General features: G+C 36.5%; 1 protein-coding gene across 3 annotated transcripts; it reads right to left on the minus strand.

Moving 5' to 3' along the window:
• Positions 1 to 2,113: 2,113 nt before the first annotated feature.
• On the minus strand, positions 2,114 to 15,672 carry LOC103334386 (kinesin-like protein KIN-14B). Of its 3 annotated transcripts, none has more exons than XM_089044224.1 (23): positions 15,117 to 15,672; positions 14,688 to 14,811; positions 14,301 to 14,387; positions 13,918 to 14,088; positions 13,681 to 13,787; positions 13,040 to 13,171; positions 12,744 to 12,922; positions 11,789 to 11,950; positions 10,686 to 10,777; positions 10,239 to 10,390; positions 9,782 to 9,955; positions 9,086 to 9,232; positions 8,369 to 8,542; positions 7,685 to 7,756; positions 7,033 to 7,088; positions 6,696 to 6,915; positions 5,751 to 5,942; positions 5,423 to 5,614; positions 4,704 to 5,054; positions 4,225 to 4,323; positions 3,412 to 3,552; positions 3,136 to 3,294; positions 2,114 to 2,792 (listed from the first exon to the last, which is right to left on the minus strand). In XM_089044224.1, the coding sequence occupies exons 1-23, from the start codon at positions 15,345 to 15,347 to the stop codon at positions 2,337 to 2,339; spliced, it is 3,870 nt and encodes a 1,289-aa protein (XP_088900350.1). In that variant the 5' UTR covers positions 15,348 to 15,672; the 3' UTR covers positions 2,114 to 2,336. The 3 variants fall into 3 exon arrangements, with proteins under 3 accessions (XP_088900350.1, XP_088900349.1, XP_088900351.1); XM_089044223.1 differs by having other exon boundaries at positions 6,696 to 6,918; positions 15,117 to 15,666; XM_089044225.1 differs by having other exon boundaries at positions 6,696 to 6,918; positions 14,288 to 14,387; positions 15,117 to 15,488.
• Between the last annotated feature and the right edge of the window lie 396 nt (positions 15,673 to 16,068).

Here is a 16,068-nt window from a genome sequence, read left to right on the forward strand (position 1 = left end):
TGGAGACTATACCACGAGGAAAAAAGACTATCAGATATAGATGGGTATTTACTATAAAACACGATGCAAATGGATCTATCGAGCGATACAAGGCAAGACTTGTGGCAAAAGGGTACACACAGACCTATGGTATAGACTATGAAGAAACCTTTGCTCCAGTTACAAAGTTAAACACCGTCAGAGTCTTATTGTCCCTTGCAGCTAATTTGGATTGGCCACTATACCAATTTGATGTAAAGAATGCTTTTCTACATGGCGAACTCACGGAGGAAGAGGTGTACATGGACATTCCTCCTGGTTATAATACTACTCAGACTAGAACAGTTTGCAAGTTACGAAAAGCATTGTATGGATTGAAACAGTCACCACGTGCATAGTTTGGACGGTTCACCATGGCAATGAAGAACAATGGTTTCAAACAGTGCAACTCAGATCATACTATGTTCTTGAAACATCGGAAAGGGAAAGTAACATCATTAATAATCTATGTTGATGATATGATTATTACTGGGAATGATAAATTGGAAATATCACAACTACAAGACTATTTGGCTATTGAGTTTGAGATGAAGGATCTAGGTGGACTCAAGTATTTCTTGGGAATTGAGGTGGCTCGATCACAACAAGGTATATTTCTCTCTCAAAGAAAATATGTCTTGGACTTGTTGACAGACACATGAATGCTAGATTGCAAACCTGCGGACACTCCTATTGTTCAGAATCATCATCTTGGAGAATATCCGGATCAAGTTCCAACTAATAAAGAAAGATACCAAAGGTTAGTGAGAAGATTGATCTATTTGTCACATACTCGACCAGACATTGCTTATGCGGTAAGCGTTGTCAGTCAATTTATGCACTCTCCAAGTGAAGACCACATGAATGCAGTTCTTCGGATACTTAGATATTCGAAGTATGCACCTAGAAAAGGACTTATGTTCTCAAAACATGGTCATTTAAATATTGATGGTTATTCAGATGCAAATTGGGCAGGTAATGTACCAGATAGAAAATCCACATCGGGTTACTTCACATTCGTGGGAGGTAATTTGGTGACATGGAGGAGCAAGAAACAGAATGTAGTATCTTTATCTAGTGCAGAAGCCAAGTTCAGAGGCATGACTAAAGGGATTTATGAACTTCTTTGGTTAAGAAAGTTGCTTACTGAACTTGGGTATAAACCTACATCCACAATGAATCTCTTTTGTGACAACAAAGCTGCTATAGCCATTGCACAGAATCCAGTTCAGCATGATCGTACTAAACATGTTGAGATGGATCGACACTTCATCAAACAGAAGCTTGAGGCTAAAGTGTTTCAGTTTCCTTTTGTGAAATTCAAGGGTCAATTGACGGATATTTTGACAAAGGCGATTTCCAGTAAAGCATTCCACAATTCACTGGATCAGTTGGGCATTGGCAACATTTATGCACCAACGTGAGGGGGAGTGTTGGCGTGACTTGTGAATATTGACTTACTTTCCTTACACACCAAGAATTCCTATTATAATTGTAATTGATTTACTTTAATTCCTGATTTCCTACTGCAAATAGATTTAGGAATTTATTATTTACTTGCCCATTCAGGTTTCGTTGTATTATAAATATGACCTCATACAAGGAGAAGAATACACAGAAAATTCCCACAAACAAATATTCTCTCATAGTTTTCATATTTTAGCATTTCTGAGTCATCCATTGATCATATCTGGTGGTGACACAAAAATTAATGTTTCTTATTATATCTTTTCAAAATTCATGTTCAAAATTTTTTTTTTTTTTTCAAATGAAAACAATAAGAAAAAAATAGTTGAGATATTGGGTCCCACCCACACAATAAGTTTCCTCTTTTTCAAACCAAAACATGATTACAAGGAGGCCCTTGGATTTTTGAACTACACAAATCCAAATACAATCTCTGTAAAATTTCCGATAGAAAATTCCTAAACCAGATACAAGTTTTCAAAGTAGCACGTCCTTTCTTAGCCAAACTGTCCACCAATTAATTTGTTTCTCTATTAGCATGAGAGTATTGTTGCATCACTATTCTACCAGAAAGCGTCGTCTTAAAATATAAACTACGGCAACTGCAGGGTTGTTAGGGATGAGCAAAGACAGAAATTTAAAAACTTTTCATAATAAAGAAGATGAAAAAATACAGAGAGATTGCTATATGCCAGTGATGGGTATCACTGTGCATGCATGAGTACGTGTAGATGATGCGTGGAGTATCACAGATTCACAGCTCAACAAATATTGGACAACCCAAAATGAAATAATCTTATAATACATCAGAAAAGCAAGGCAAATCATGAAGCCTGACAGATTTCTGCACTTTATGACCTCACATCTTTTAGGACACCCCCCTTTTCAAGTTCACCGACTAAATCCCTCAACGACGGCACTTTCATGGCTAAAGTCCTGTACAATCTAGAATAACGAGCTCGCGTTCCATCTGCAGTCCTTGCCAAGGCAAGCAAGCTTAGAGCTTCAGGGAGTTGGGAGAAGACATGTTTCATCTCCTCCAAGCTCATGCTTTCCAGAACAGATGGCCTTGGGACAACCCTCACAACCTCACCCCCTTTAGGTTCTTGAATCTTGGCATCTGCTTTAATGACTAGTTCTGAATTAGAGTTTGCTCCGCACTTGATGATAAATGGCGTCGTAGCGCCTGTATTGAACTGCAGGACATTCCACTGTGCCACGTCAGTTTCAGTACCGAACCCTAAATCTGTAGATGGTTTGAGAGCATGAGATTGCTCTTGAAGGTGATCATCTTCTTCGGGAATAGACTGCAACATAGAGATGATTCAGGGGGTGAAGTAAGAGATTAATAATAAACTGCATTGTCAGGAAAAAGTACTAATACACCGAAAGCAAACTTAAAAACCAATTTTATACACAGTTACCCATCAATTTTACAAGAAGCAACCTTTGTGTTAAAAAGAAAAAAATAGCATGTGTGTGTATCTGCAGGGAAATATCTTCTAACCAGATTGTCTGGCAACACAAGATGCTTAGGTTTCCAGACAATGTCATTGGACCATTGATCAGGTTAACTTTTTGACTGAATGTGTTCAAATTCAGTCTGGTAACATAAGTCTGACGAGTAAGTGTTAAGCATTTCATAGATACCTGGATCACATGACGAGCATCAGCAATTTGCCTTTGCGCACATGGATGATCAATGTCAAGAAGGGAAGGCATCCGTTCAGCAAGTTCATCTAGAGATGCAAGCATTTGCTTCTTCTTACTCTTGCTCATGGTGCTCACAGAGGATTGTCTCACAATATCCTGTACAAGAAAAATGTATTACATTTTCTTGTTTGTCAAATTAACAATAGCCCAATCATCAAGTATCACCTGGAAAAAATAAAATAAAATAAAATAAAAAGGTGCAAAGAGGTAAACCTTGACTTGTTTCACTATGCCATCAAGGGAAATGAGAGATGCTAATCGTGCATCTTCAGCTGCAGTAGAAGGATTTTGAATAGGTGGACCACCATCTTGCAATGTCAATAAGGCTACGTCACTTCTTATTTGTTGCAAAATCTGATGAAACCAAGAAATTAGCATAATATCCAACAATTGGTCCAAGAAGATAATAGAAACAAGGATCATTTCAGCCAACTTGTTTGTCACCACAGGAAATGGAAACATAAAAGAAAAGAATTTTGACTTGCATGCCAGTGGATGGTTTATTGAATAACTTGTCAAACATAGGAACTCTGATATACCTTTTATTTTTAAATCTATTTATTCAGTTGAGAGACCTAGATATCAACTGAGGAGACAGGAAACCTCCTTCAGACGAGAGATTCTATGTGTGATCTTTTAGAAACATAAATTTGAGATGTCATTAAACAAGAGGTCAACCATAGAAAACAAACAGGTTTAAAATGAAAAGGAAAAATAAAGTACACGCAAAATAACTTCCTGAGCAAGGAGGAAAAAGGAATGTTCCCTGTCTGACCCAAACATTGATTGGCATCATGAGTTTCCAACCTTTTAAAATTAGAGAAAAGGAACAAAAACTAAGGTAAAAACTTGTATATCCCAAGGATTACATCCTTTTTGTTACAAGGATTTCTTCTTCTTTTCTATTGAACACGCAAGTTTGCATTTATGAAGTGCATGATAGATTTCAGACCCAAAAAAATGTATACGAAATATGCAAAATATATACTTTCTAAGATGTGCACAAATATCAATAAAAAATATTACCTTTCTCCTTTTGTGATCAACAGACTCGAGAGCGGATCGCAATTTTGCAACCTGCGCTGCATCTTCCGCCCCTTCTGATGCCAACGTACCAGCAATATCCTGGAATATGGGGGAAAAAAAAAAAAAAAATTCAACAAAAACCAATAATTCATTGATAGAGATGCACAGAACAAGTAGTCAGGCATCTCAATCACATAATAAATAAATAACAATTATATGGCATCTCATATTTGAAGGAAAATCATGCACGTCTCGCACCAAATTTAGCAAGTAAACGACAAATGTGCTAATGGACATAAATACAACAGAGATGCTACCGAAAACTAATAGAAAAGCACGGGTATATGGACCACCATAACAATGGAGATTTCCCAGGTTAATGTAAATAAGTCCTTAGGCCCTCAACCATTTTGAAGGGGGTGAAAGAAATATTAAGCCAACTATTTAAAATAGGAGACTAACCCAAGATCCAGACATACCTTCAGGTGCTGCAACTGAGAACTATAGACCCGCTTCGAATACTCAGATAGAAGTTGACCAAGAGCATCTGTATTAGGAGGCACTGCAGCACCAAGTCCAGCCATCCAACCATCCATGATTGCAGTTGAAAGAAGCTCCAACTGACCAGTTGTCCCTCCTGATGCATCATCTCCAAGAACAGAGAGGAAGTCAAAATTTTCTGCAAGCCAGGATCTAAGTTGGCGCTGCAGCTCACCAGCTGGTGTATGAACAAAGAGAGCAGCAAGAGCTTTGTTTCCAATTGCAAAACTTTTAGCCTCCTCATTTATTTCTCTAAGCTTTCCAGCAGTTACCTGCTGCCGTGGAGTATCCTGTACATTTGAGTGCTTAGGGCCACATCATATAAACCATTTGCAACAAAAGAGAATTCTAGCAGAAAATGTTTAAACTAAGTAGTGATAGTGAAGAAGTGATAGTGAAGAAGCACCCAAAAACAGAAGAATGGGAAAGATAGGTACACGAAAAGTAAAGAGAATACATCTGACTTCCAGACTTCTCCATTAAAACAGAAAAATTGGCAGAAGAAGAGCTAGCCTTTCTTTTCTCTACATTCTCTGGTCTGCCTTCTGCATGTGTATTGGGATTCTCTTTTCTATTTATCCTTTCTTTCTTGTTTATATCAACAGACTGGAGCAAGAGAGAGAGACACAGAGATACAGAGCATAAAGATGGCAGCTACCTGATCAAGGCCCCGTATCTTTGATACAACTGATGAAAACTTGGACTTCTTTTCTGGCTTTAGATTCACTCTGAAGCCTTGGATATGCTCATCAACATAGTGCACGGGAGATCTTCCAGGGCTGCTACCTCGGCTGGAACTTCTACTACGTCCAGTATTAGCCTTCTCCAGAAAATTCTCAACGGGAGAAACCTATAAATAATAAGACGGAAACAGCATTAAATAATATGCATTTGACATCACATTTTCTTGACCCCAACCCCACAGGAAAAAGAGAGAGCATACAAATAGAATGGTAAGGTCTCTACTGTTTCATAACTTTCATTACCTTGATGGACTGCAGCTCCGGTGATCTAGCAAGCAAAGATCTAATGTACAAAATTCTAACACGGGATACAAGCATGGTGTCCATTACCCTCTGTGGTTCCATTTTACGAACAAAAGAGAAAACAGCATCTCTTATTTCAGCAAGTATTTCATGCTCCCTAGAAGCCCCTGCTTTGATTACTGCCGCCAGAACCTGTAATTTGTAAATACAGTTACTTTTGGAATTTCTACTTCTAAGATACAAATTACTCAGGATTTGCCATAGGTGTACAAGTTCCTGTTATTGACAAACTGTTGAAACTTCTGTATATAGAAAGACCAATAGGTAAAATACTTTAAGCCAAATAGCAGAAAATCCATACTAGACAAGTGAACACATATCATCACATCTTAGCTTTAGCCACAGAATAATTATCATCAACCATTAACATGTTCTGACCAAAAGAAAGCTTATGTGCTCAAATGAAACCTGAAAGACTAATAAAGCATTACCATTCTGACATCATGATCCACCATACAAGCTAAGTCAAGCCAAGTAAAAAGTTGTTTAATAATTATGATCCTAGGTATTGTGCGGTAATGTTTTTGTTTTCAGTTAAAGAAATAGAAAGAACAAGGAGAGGAAAGTGAGAAGGGCGATGAGAGATCAGATAATAAATAGAATGGTTTACAAGAATCTTTTTTATTATAAAAACTTATGAATCAATCATTTAACAAGCTACTCTATGTAAAGCTCACCACCACCCCAAAAAAATTTAAGAAAAAAAGCCTTAGTTAGTATGACATTTTCAACATCAACTAAAGGTGAAATGTTGAAACTGAAGTTTTAATACTCACTTTAAAATAAGAAATGCCTGACAACACCATATTATATCCACATAAATCATATTATGTCAGTATGATTACAAACACAAATGAAAAGAAAAATAAAAAAAACCACGCGTACCAGCATCAAAAGCTTATTTGCTCCATCTGAAATGGCAGCAAGGCTGTCATGTTGTTCAGGATCAAAGTCATTCAAGGCAGACGTAAGATATTCTCCTGCAGGGGTTGTTTTGACTTTATCCGAACCTGATTTCACTAAAGCAACTGTACCCTCAGTCTTGTCTGCAGCAAGTGCCGGTGATGAAGGAACAACATCCATCGAATGCCCCCTACTATCATTCCTGCTTTATGGTATTAAAAAATAAAGTTTAATAATTCTTTTAGGAAATAAGGGCTTTTGAATAGAGAAAGATAGGACAAAAATTACATTAACCACAAAGTGTCTCCAAAAGTCTTACCTCACAAGGTCCCGAGACTGCACATTTAGCGGCCCCTTGGATAATGGACTTGACAGCTAAATATACAACACACACACAAACACATATTAGAAGTATGGAACAATACCCTAAACAAATCACAGAAGTAGAATTGCTTAAATTTCATGAATGAGACAAACAATGGTGAACATAGTTTACACGATCACATGAAATCAAATAAGGAAGCAGCTTATTATCTAACAATGGATTCAAATAGGACAACAGATTTCTGCAAACTCTAACTTTTTCATAGAATTTTGAATTTCTCCTAAACTTTTTTCAGTTAGTCCAAATGGCATTACAAAACAGAACCATCAATATCATATGAATAAATGAAACAGCTACCATAGAGTCAGATTGCTAACTGAAAAAACTTTCAGCCCAGAATCTTGATTTATTACAATAAACACCCGGAATTACATCTAAAAACTGCATTCCTCAGATTCCCATGAATTACTGAATCAAGAAAAGCAATGAATGCAACAATAAGCACAAAAGATGCCACAAGAAAATGAATAAAACCAAAAGACTGTAGCAGATACTTGAAATGCTTAAAAAATAATCAACTGCACAAAGATACATCTATAACATGAAAGCACACAACCACATCTAAAATGAGATAAATAGAAATTACCTTTGGTGATCCAGCCAAAGATGCTTTCTCTGTCAATCTATCAAATAACTTCTCATTTTCTTCATGTAACCTCTGTTGAGAGAGAGAGAGAGAGAGAGAGAGAGAGAGAGAGAGAGAGAGAGAGAGCTTTTAGAATGAAATATACTATATAAAGGAGCATATCGATTGAGATTTGAAATAAAGATTTAAATAGATGATCTTTTCATGTGGCACACACAAACAATGACTTGGTAGAGGATACCAAGTCATTGTGGAAGAGACCCTCATAACACAACTTTTTGGTCCCAAGGAGACCAAAACAGGAGCCTTTGGTACTTCATTCTAGTTTTTGCAGTCTAATGGTCTTCAGACTACTGGGCACTGTTAACGATAATGTAGCATAATTACTATTCATGTGGTACTTTTCATGACATTAGCAGATTTGTGGTCATTTTGGGTCTATAGCTTTCTTATTTTTACAGATTTAATGGATTGCCATTGTGAGTTTAATTCTAAATGTCAATGCTTAATGTCTTGAAAGGTTCAAGTCTCTACTTAGGCTCGTGAACTTCTAGTTTGCATGGGAAATGAATATTGATTCAGACTACAAATAGCATCAATAAGATGTTCAAGGATACAAATATGAGGTCATGCAATAATGATTCATGATCATTAATGCATCACGTTTATGGTAAAATTGCACACCTCTATTAATGCATCACGTTTTTTAAGCTCCTCTTCCAATTTCTTAGTAACTGGTGGAGAATCCATGCCATCCCCAATTGCCTTGGCATTTGATAGATCTGAGCCTAATGCTGACCGATCTTCACTGGAATGGAGGGCTTCACTGAGTCTGGATTCAATGCTTTTCATTTTGGCCTGAATGAGACAATTAAAGTTAGAGAACACCATATGGTGCAACAATATTGCAAAGTATATTTATTTATTAGGAAACATAAATATGAAACTTTCATACATTAGCATACATCCATCATAATTCAACTCTTTAATAATGCAACAAAACTGAAACCTCTAGGCATTGACAAATGAATATGTGCCATAGTTACTTTAATGAAGAACCACATTAAGCAACAGTTGAAAACATTGATATTCAAATAATATCAGGGGCTACCTGCCCAAAAAAAAATAATTATAATATCATGGGCTGAGTTAATTATGGAACAGTGTCAAAAATAACCATGCCGCAAAAGACCAACTGCTGACCCAAATAAGCTCCAAACGATTCAATCATATTATAGTGAAACACCCATCCCAAGTATGTAGCGTAGGTTACACTTAAAATATGAATGCAACACAACAATAACATTGAACAGGTTTTCTACGGGAGGTCCTGAACATTTCAAAATAAATATTGAACGCTCAAAATATAAATGAGGAAGACTAAACAGACACATGGCCAACCTGCAAGGCCTGAATCGTAGAATCTCGTTGTTCTATCTGCACTTTTTGATCTTGCTCCAACTGTAACAGTTGAGCTACTTGATTTCTGAGCTGCGCATTTTGTTCCCTTTCTATCTTTTGCTTATCTGCAAGCATAATATTCTCTGACTGCATCAAATGAGAATATTAAACCAGTTTAGCAACATGCTTACTAGAAGAAACTACATGATCAATGTTGAATCACACATGTAGACAAGACAGCGACGAACACCAATTTAAAATACAGAAAAGCCACAAATACATTCCCCGGTGATAAAGTGAAAAATGTCAAACATTACCAAAAACCAATTTAGAATACAAACTACAAATGCATTCCCCAGATATAAGATGAAAATTGTCAAACATTGTGACAAACTAGAAAATTGGAATGTGAAAATAGATAGATCAAGAAAGCTAGCATATAGTTCACAACAAAATTTTATGATAAAACTGAAAATCATTAAACTAGATGACTAGAGAGGCAACTCTGGAGAAATTCCTTAATTGGATTGTAAATTCAAATCTAGTAATTAACAGTTTGAACAATAAAGGAAAACACATTAAAATTGGCTTATATCAAGAACATGTCCAAACAAGTATTTGGGAAGAAATTTTTCTGACTTTCACTAGCATGCAAGTCAATTGGAAAACTGTAGCAAATTCAGGAAGTTATAAAACCTTTAAATCTGACTGTAATGTATAAGAAACTTTCCACGCTTTCTGGACTTCATTGAAGAGTAGGACACATTGATCATTTGCATCCTTGAGTGAATGTTTAAGTCCCAAAACCTCTTGTTTCAAATCCTGACTTTCTTTTTCCTTTTCATACAACTCCTTACGTGCATCATTTGCCTACAAGAACCATCACAAATAAAAATTCAGAAGAAATGAATTCATAACTTTGCTCATAACAGTGTCTTAACCAGAACAAATTCGTAAGGTAAGAAGTCATTTAATAGGGGCTCCATACTTTTTTTTTTGGTAAAGTTGGTATATCCAGTATTAATCAAATGTATATCATTTCGATGCAATTTACTTGCTTCGATGTGCTCATGTGACAGAAAACAAAACTCAAGCGTCCAAAGCAAAATATTTATAGTATATATAGAAAGCGGGGGGGAGAGAGAGAACTTACAATATCTCTCCATTTCTTTATGGTATCTCGATTCCCAAGGCCTAGAACAGCATTTCGAGCTCTAGAAGAGAAGTTGAGAGATGATAGTGTCTCCGACAAATTCGCAGAATTTGGAACTACATTAACAATCATCAGAGTTTTTGAGCTTCCACCTACAGAAGTTTTTTTCAATAAGAAATCAAAGATAGTTCTCCAACCAGACTGATGAAAGACAATTAATATAAATCAACTGAAAAAAAACCCCAAATGATAATGCCAGTCAATCATACAGTGGAACAGAGGGTAATGGACACCATGATCAATCTGACACAAGTAACCATTAACCAGTTACCAACACATACAACCATAAAAAGCATTATACACTACTTCTCATTCTTTATTTTTGCTTCATGGCACAATTACACAGCTAAATCAGTACTAACATAAACAATAAGGAGAACTGAATACCTAGCGAGTCTGCGAGTACTTTTGTAAGCATTGAATTTTCATAAGGAATAGCATCCTTTTGGGAAGTCAAGGAAGACAAAACATCTCCCAACCTACATGCACAACATCAATTGCACTAACATTTTAGTACATGATGGCAGGAGTAAATTCAAAAGGTACCATATTCGCACATGATGATGTCATTGCTTCACCAATCTATGCAAAAATAAAAGATAATAGATCGATATAAGCAGCCACCATGCAAAAACTCAGTACGGGTTGGAAAAGAAAAGTTGATATACTGTTGGGACCAGCGGAAAATCACTTATTTATTTATTAACCATCCTTTTAGTAATGTGAACACCTATGTTGCATAGATCCTTCAAATTTGGTCATATGGAGTAATCAAAACGGATACGGCCGCATACATATCGGGTATAGCATTTGGAGTATGTGTCTTTTGGGCACATTTAACTTTCAGATAAAACAAGGATATGCAGTTGATAAGGAAAAGACATGGTCAGGATACAAAATGGGTTCTTCTGAAATTTTATAAAAGTGGTCTACTGTTCAAAAGCTAATTTTAACCGGCAACATAAGTCTCTTCTCTTTTGTGGTTCGACAAAATGAGAAAGATAGGTTTTCAACGTTTCTGATTAAAGAGAAGAAATAATACATATTATACCTATAGTAGATTAATGTTCTCTTGCCAAAAAAATGCTTATGTTTCCGTACTGTGAATCTGTACCACAGATTCTGACAAAATTCAATTTGATCAAGGGTCCAGATTCACAATTTGCCAGACAATCAGACAAACATTCCCTTTTCCCATATATATCTATATATATTATTTTAACCGTTGTGTATATGTATCCTAATTTTTGGAGATATTCGTATCGTCTCTAGTATCCCAAATTTGTATCCGTTCAACATTGGTGATCGCATGCAAAGAAAATAGATTTGAAATGCCATACTATGGTATCAAGATCATGCAAAATGAAAACCGTATATTGTTCAAAAGTTTAAGACCAATGTGAACCATCCTTAAAATTATAGGCAACCTGAAGGGCTAGAAACCAAAACTTTTCAATATCAGAGAAATGAGACAAGTCATCCAAACATACGCTGAAAGTGATTTCATCACATGCAGCAAGTCTGTCACACGCTCACTGCTGTCATCTTCAGCAATTAAACCTTCACTTCCAGCCAAGTCAACTAGAGAAAGCTTGCTGTATGTGTTTTCTCCAGTGATCAAATTGTTATAATATATATGTATCGTGATGATCCTGACAATAGTGAACAAGAATCTATTTTAGATAAATTAATAAACGAGCAGTTGTAACACATAGACAAGCATACATAAAAAATAAAAAATAAAAAATAAAAAAAGTGGATGACTGCATATACTGAACTTCTTTTTCTAGTTTTCCAATTTAATGGTACAGTTATATTTCCTATCCACTATTCCCTTTCTTCAACTGTTTTCACTCCTGAAAACTGGACAGTGCAACAGTGGCCGTTTGTCAAGTTTGGAGACTACACCCGGTAAGTAAAAAAGAAACCTTGTAATAGGCCACTTGATTGTAGCTTCAACCAAGTTGGTAAAATGTCAGACAATATTCCACCAAGTCAACAGCAGATCAAAGATGTCAGCAATAAATTTATTTTAACTATGTAGCAATTAAACGTATTTTAGTAGATGAAAGTGAACAAACTAGTTCAAGTTGTTAAGATCAATTAACTAAAGACTATCTTTTCTATCAAAAGGAACAAAACTTTTCGTGTGCTCAAATAGATCCTTTTTCCAGAAAAAGGTGTACAAGTGATAATGACCACTTTCTCCTGAATCAAGTGAACGCACAGAAGTGATGCGATAGAAAAGTTGAGAACAAATTGAGGATCATAAAATAAAATAAATATATATTTCACAGTTTAAGCATGGTCTTCTCATTCAGTGATCTGACGGGACTTTTTTTAAGAGAAAGCTCAAGCTTACCATAGAACTTTAAACTACGTTACTAAAAGTACGACCTTACACTATAACAGCCATATAACGAGCCTACAAAATTTGGAACATACAAATGAGAAACGTTGAACTTCGATGGATCATTTCCTCGGCTCTGAAATGCATCTTTTAATACTTTAGAGAAGTCCAGTGGGTTATCAACTTTTTCCTGCACAAGGTCTACAAAGGACTCCGGTGATCCCATGCGAATCTTTGGTAGAGCATCTCCTGATTCTGGGAGTAAATCCCTTATCTACAAGAGCATGGAAGGGATCCACATCAAACCATCATGAGGGTTCCTTGCTCAAAAGCCATTCAGACAAACATAAACCAGAAATCATGACAATTTACTATAAAAAAAAATAAGTACCTGTTCATTGTAGAGCTCAAAAACTGTAACGGAGAACTTAAATCTCGACGTAGAAGTTGAATCAGAGTTGGCCAAATCGAATAGTTCCTCGAAAGAACGAGCATATAAACCACGATCATGGCTAGATCCTTCCTGAAAAAAGGTTACAGAAGGCCAAATATCATGAAACTCGTGCACAACTTGAAACTACTTTCATAATAAATAAAATGAAACAACTACCACTAAATCTCTTACTGTACCAAAAACAGTAAAAGGCACACCACTGATTGTGGCAATTTAAATTCATGCTCTAGTACATTGAATTCCATTGTTTATTTTGCTGTAAACCAGTGGAAAGAATTATCCAGATTACAAAAAGGAATGTAACAAACAATGAAAAGCCCACCACGCTTTAAGGTTCAAATCTAATAGTGAAGAATCACTTCTCATTTCTTTTTTAAAGTCCCTAATACATCAACGTAGAATTTGTAATCAATTCATTTTACAAATTTGTAAAAGAAAATATCAAGTTACAACGCCCTGAACTGGCTAGAGGAATAGAAGTCAGCATACAAGTACAAATTTATATGAATCAGAAACACATTCCAGCAAAGACACACACAAACAAATGCAGAGGGAGGAAAAGAGGAAAAGAGCGCAACCATTGTGTGTGTCTTTCCTGAGTTGGTTTGTCCGTATGCAAATATAGAAACATTATATCCATCCAATGCGGATTGCACCAAAGGTTGAACTTCACGGAAAAGTTCAGCTGACAAACAAAAAAAGTCAAAGATGTTTTAGCCAAAGACAGCTTTAAAATAGGAGAATATGTTTAATATTTCACCTAGCACAACCACAATAGGAAGGTGAAAACAATGAAATAAGAAAGTTATGCTCACCTTGTCCAACATGAGGTCCATAAACTCTGTCAAGTTCGAAATCCTTCTTGGGGTTGGACAAGGCATCATCACCGGTATTTACACGGATGTTGTAGTCATCAGGATATTCAACAATTGAGGAACCTTCATCCTCAAATAATGGTCTTGCACGACAATATATCTTTATGTTTCCTGGAATTAAAGGCTAGTTACAAAATACAACCCTGTTGAACTTTTGTAAGATCAATTAAATACCTCAACAACCTTGAAAATTAAATTTAAAAGTGCTTATGTGTGGCATGCCTTTTTTTATGGGGGTGAGTGACCGCGTGAGAGAGAGAGAGAGAGAGAGAGAGAGAGAGAGAGAGAGTCCCAAAAGGAGAAAACTCACAGAAGATGAGTACCTTTGGCTGTCAATAAGTCATTGAACAACCTTCTCTTCTCATTGATCAACGGAGAAATTCTAGCCTCGGTTTCAAGGGCAAATTGATCTGGCATTTTTATGCAGACAAATTTTCAAATCCATTAAGATAACCAAGAACATCAAAAACCTTACAAAAAGTAACGCTGGGGTGAAGGACATTAAGTTTTCTTGGACTAACTAATCTCAAAGTGCAAATACATCACAAAAGAAAAAGAAAAAAGTAGTTTTATGTAGCAATGTAATATCAAGGTACCCATGTCAAAAAATATCACTCATCTGGAATTTAGACAAAAGTCCCATACCACCCACTTCAGAAATCCTTTAAACCGACAAACGCACAATAAAACAGCAAAACCAAATCTCTTACCTAGCTTTCGGGTTTTATTGGCAAGAACACCAAGATAACGTGTAACTCTTTCGAGTTTGGCATTAGAGTACTCGTGCAACTCACTTGCTTCTTGTCTCAACTCCAAGTAATCTTCTCTAGCAAGCTGTCCAAAAAGAAATGTTGTAGCAGACCTCCTAAACCCAACATAATCTTCACATAAAAACAGTAAAATAACTTCAAAAGGCTCCAGAACAGATGCAACCACTTATTCTCACTAATGCAGTCTCTCACATTATGCACAAAGCGTTCACATTCTCCAAGCCAAATTATCATAATTTCAAAATGCATTTCCAACAACACACACTCTTGAACCACAAACCACGGACTTTAACACTGATTCAGCTAAAAACTCCATTAATCACAGCCTCATACCCTAACTACCAAAACCAAAATCAAACATCGCATTACCTTAACTTGGTCCTTGAGTTTCTGGAGCTTAGAAGTCACAGAGTGATTGGAAAGCTCAGACTGAGCCAAAGCCGAGGCAGCAGAGATCGAGTACCTCCGAACTAAAGGCGCACCAGGCTTGTAATCGTCATGGTCGAAGCTCGAAGCCGTCGACGACGAAGAAGACAACTTCCTCGGTTCAAAGCCACTGACCTCCCAGTTCCACCTATTGTTGTTCCTCTGCTCCGCCATTGCGGTCTCCCCCACAAACCTAGCCCCAAAATTTGAAAACCCAAAATTCAAAACCCCAAAGGAAACCAAAATTGCTTCTCAGTGGCTCTGGCTTGGGCTCTGTGGACCTAGAGAATAGGGATCATCTAATTTCAGCCATTTTCTTTTTGTGTTTTGCTTTTGGGATATATAAATGTAGTGAAGACACTGGTACGTATGTCTGCACTTTACTGCCTTGTGGTTGGGCTGGGAACGACGTCGTATGGACGTTTAGGGGTGACACTTCTCGGCTTTTTGAGTCACAAAATTTTTGCGCTCGTTATTACTTCACATCTCGCTCTCAGATTGGGGGGTTGCCTTCGATTGTAGACTTGCAGTTTTTAGATAAGGCAGCGCACGTGACGGTGCGTGCGGATTGTTCAGAACTTCCCTGTTGGGTCTGAGAATTTGACTTTTCACCAACTGTTTAGTTTCTAGCCCGAGTCTTCGTATATTTGGTCCTAACGTTAAATTCTTTGGGGTTTTAATTGAGAAAATGCCACCTTTATGTGTAACATTATATACCACTTTGTATGGATGGGCTCTACTTGTATTATAGTGGTACTTTTATTAATATGATCGTCAATTTATTGTATAGAACTGTCAATTCACGTACAAATAACCAATAAAATGACCTATTTATTTTGACAACAAAATTGACTTAATGACCAAATTGTCACGCGTAATACAATTGAAGAACACT

This window comes from Prunus mume, linkage group LG1 (genome assembly GCF_029339155.1).
Source record: "Prunus mume cultivar Tortuosa linkage group LG1, ASM2933915v1, whole genome shotgun sequence".
NCBI lineage: Eukaryota > Viridiplantae > Streptophyta > Magnoliopsida > Rosales > Rosaceae > Prunus > Prunus mume.

Coding starts and splice junctions, on each gene's coding strand:
- LOC103334386 (XM_089044223.1), bottom strand. CDS start 15,347: ATGGCGGAGCAGAGGAACAACAATAGGTGGAACTGGGAGGTCAGTGGC. Junction 14,812..15,116: donor AACTCAAGGACCAAGTTAAG/GTAATGCGATGT, acceptor CTTTTTGGACAG/CTTGCTAGAGAAGATTACTT. Junction 4,324..4,703: donor CTCAGTTGCAGCACCTGAAG/GTATGTCTGGAT, acceptor CCCATATTCCAG/GATATTGCTGGTACGTTGGC.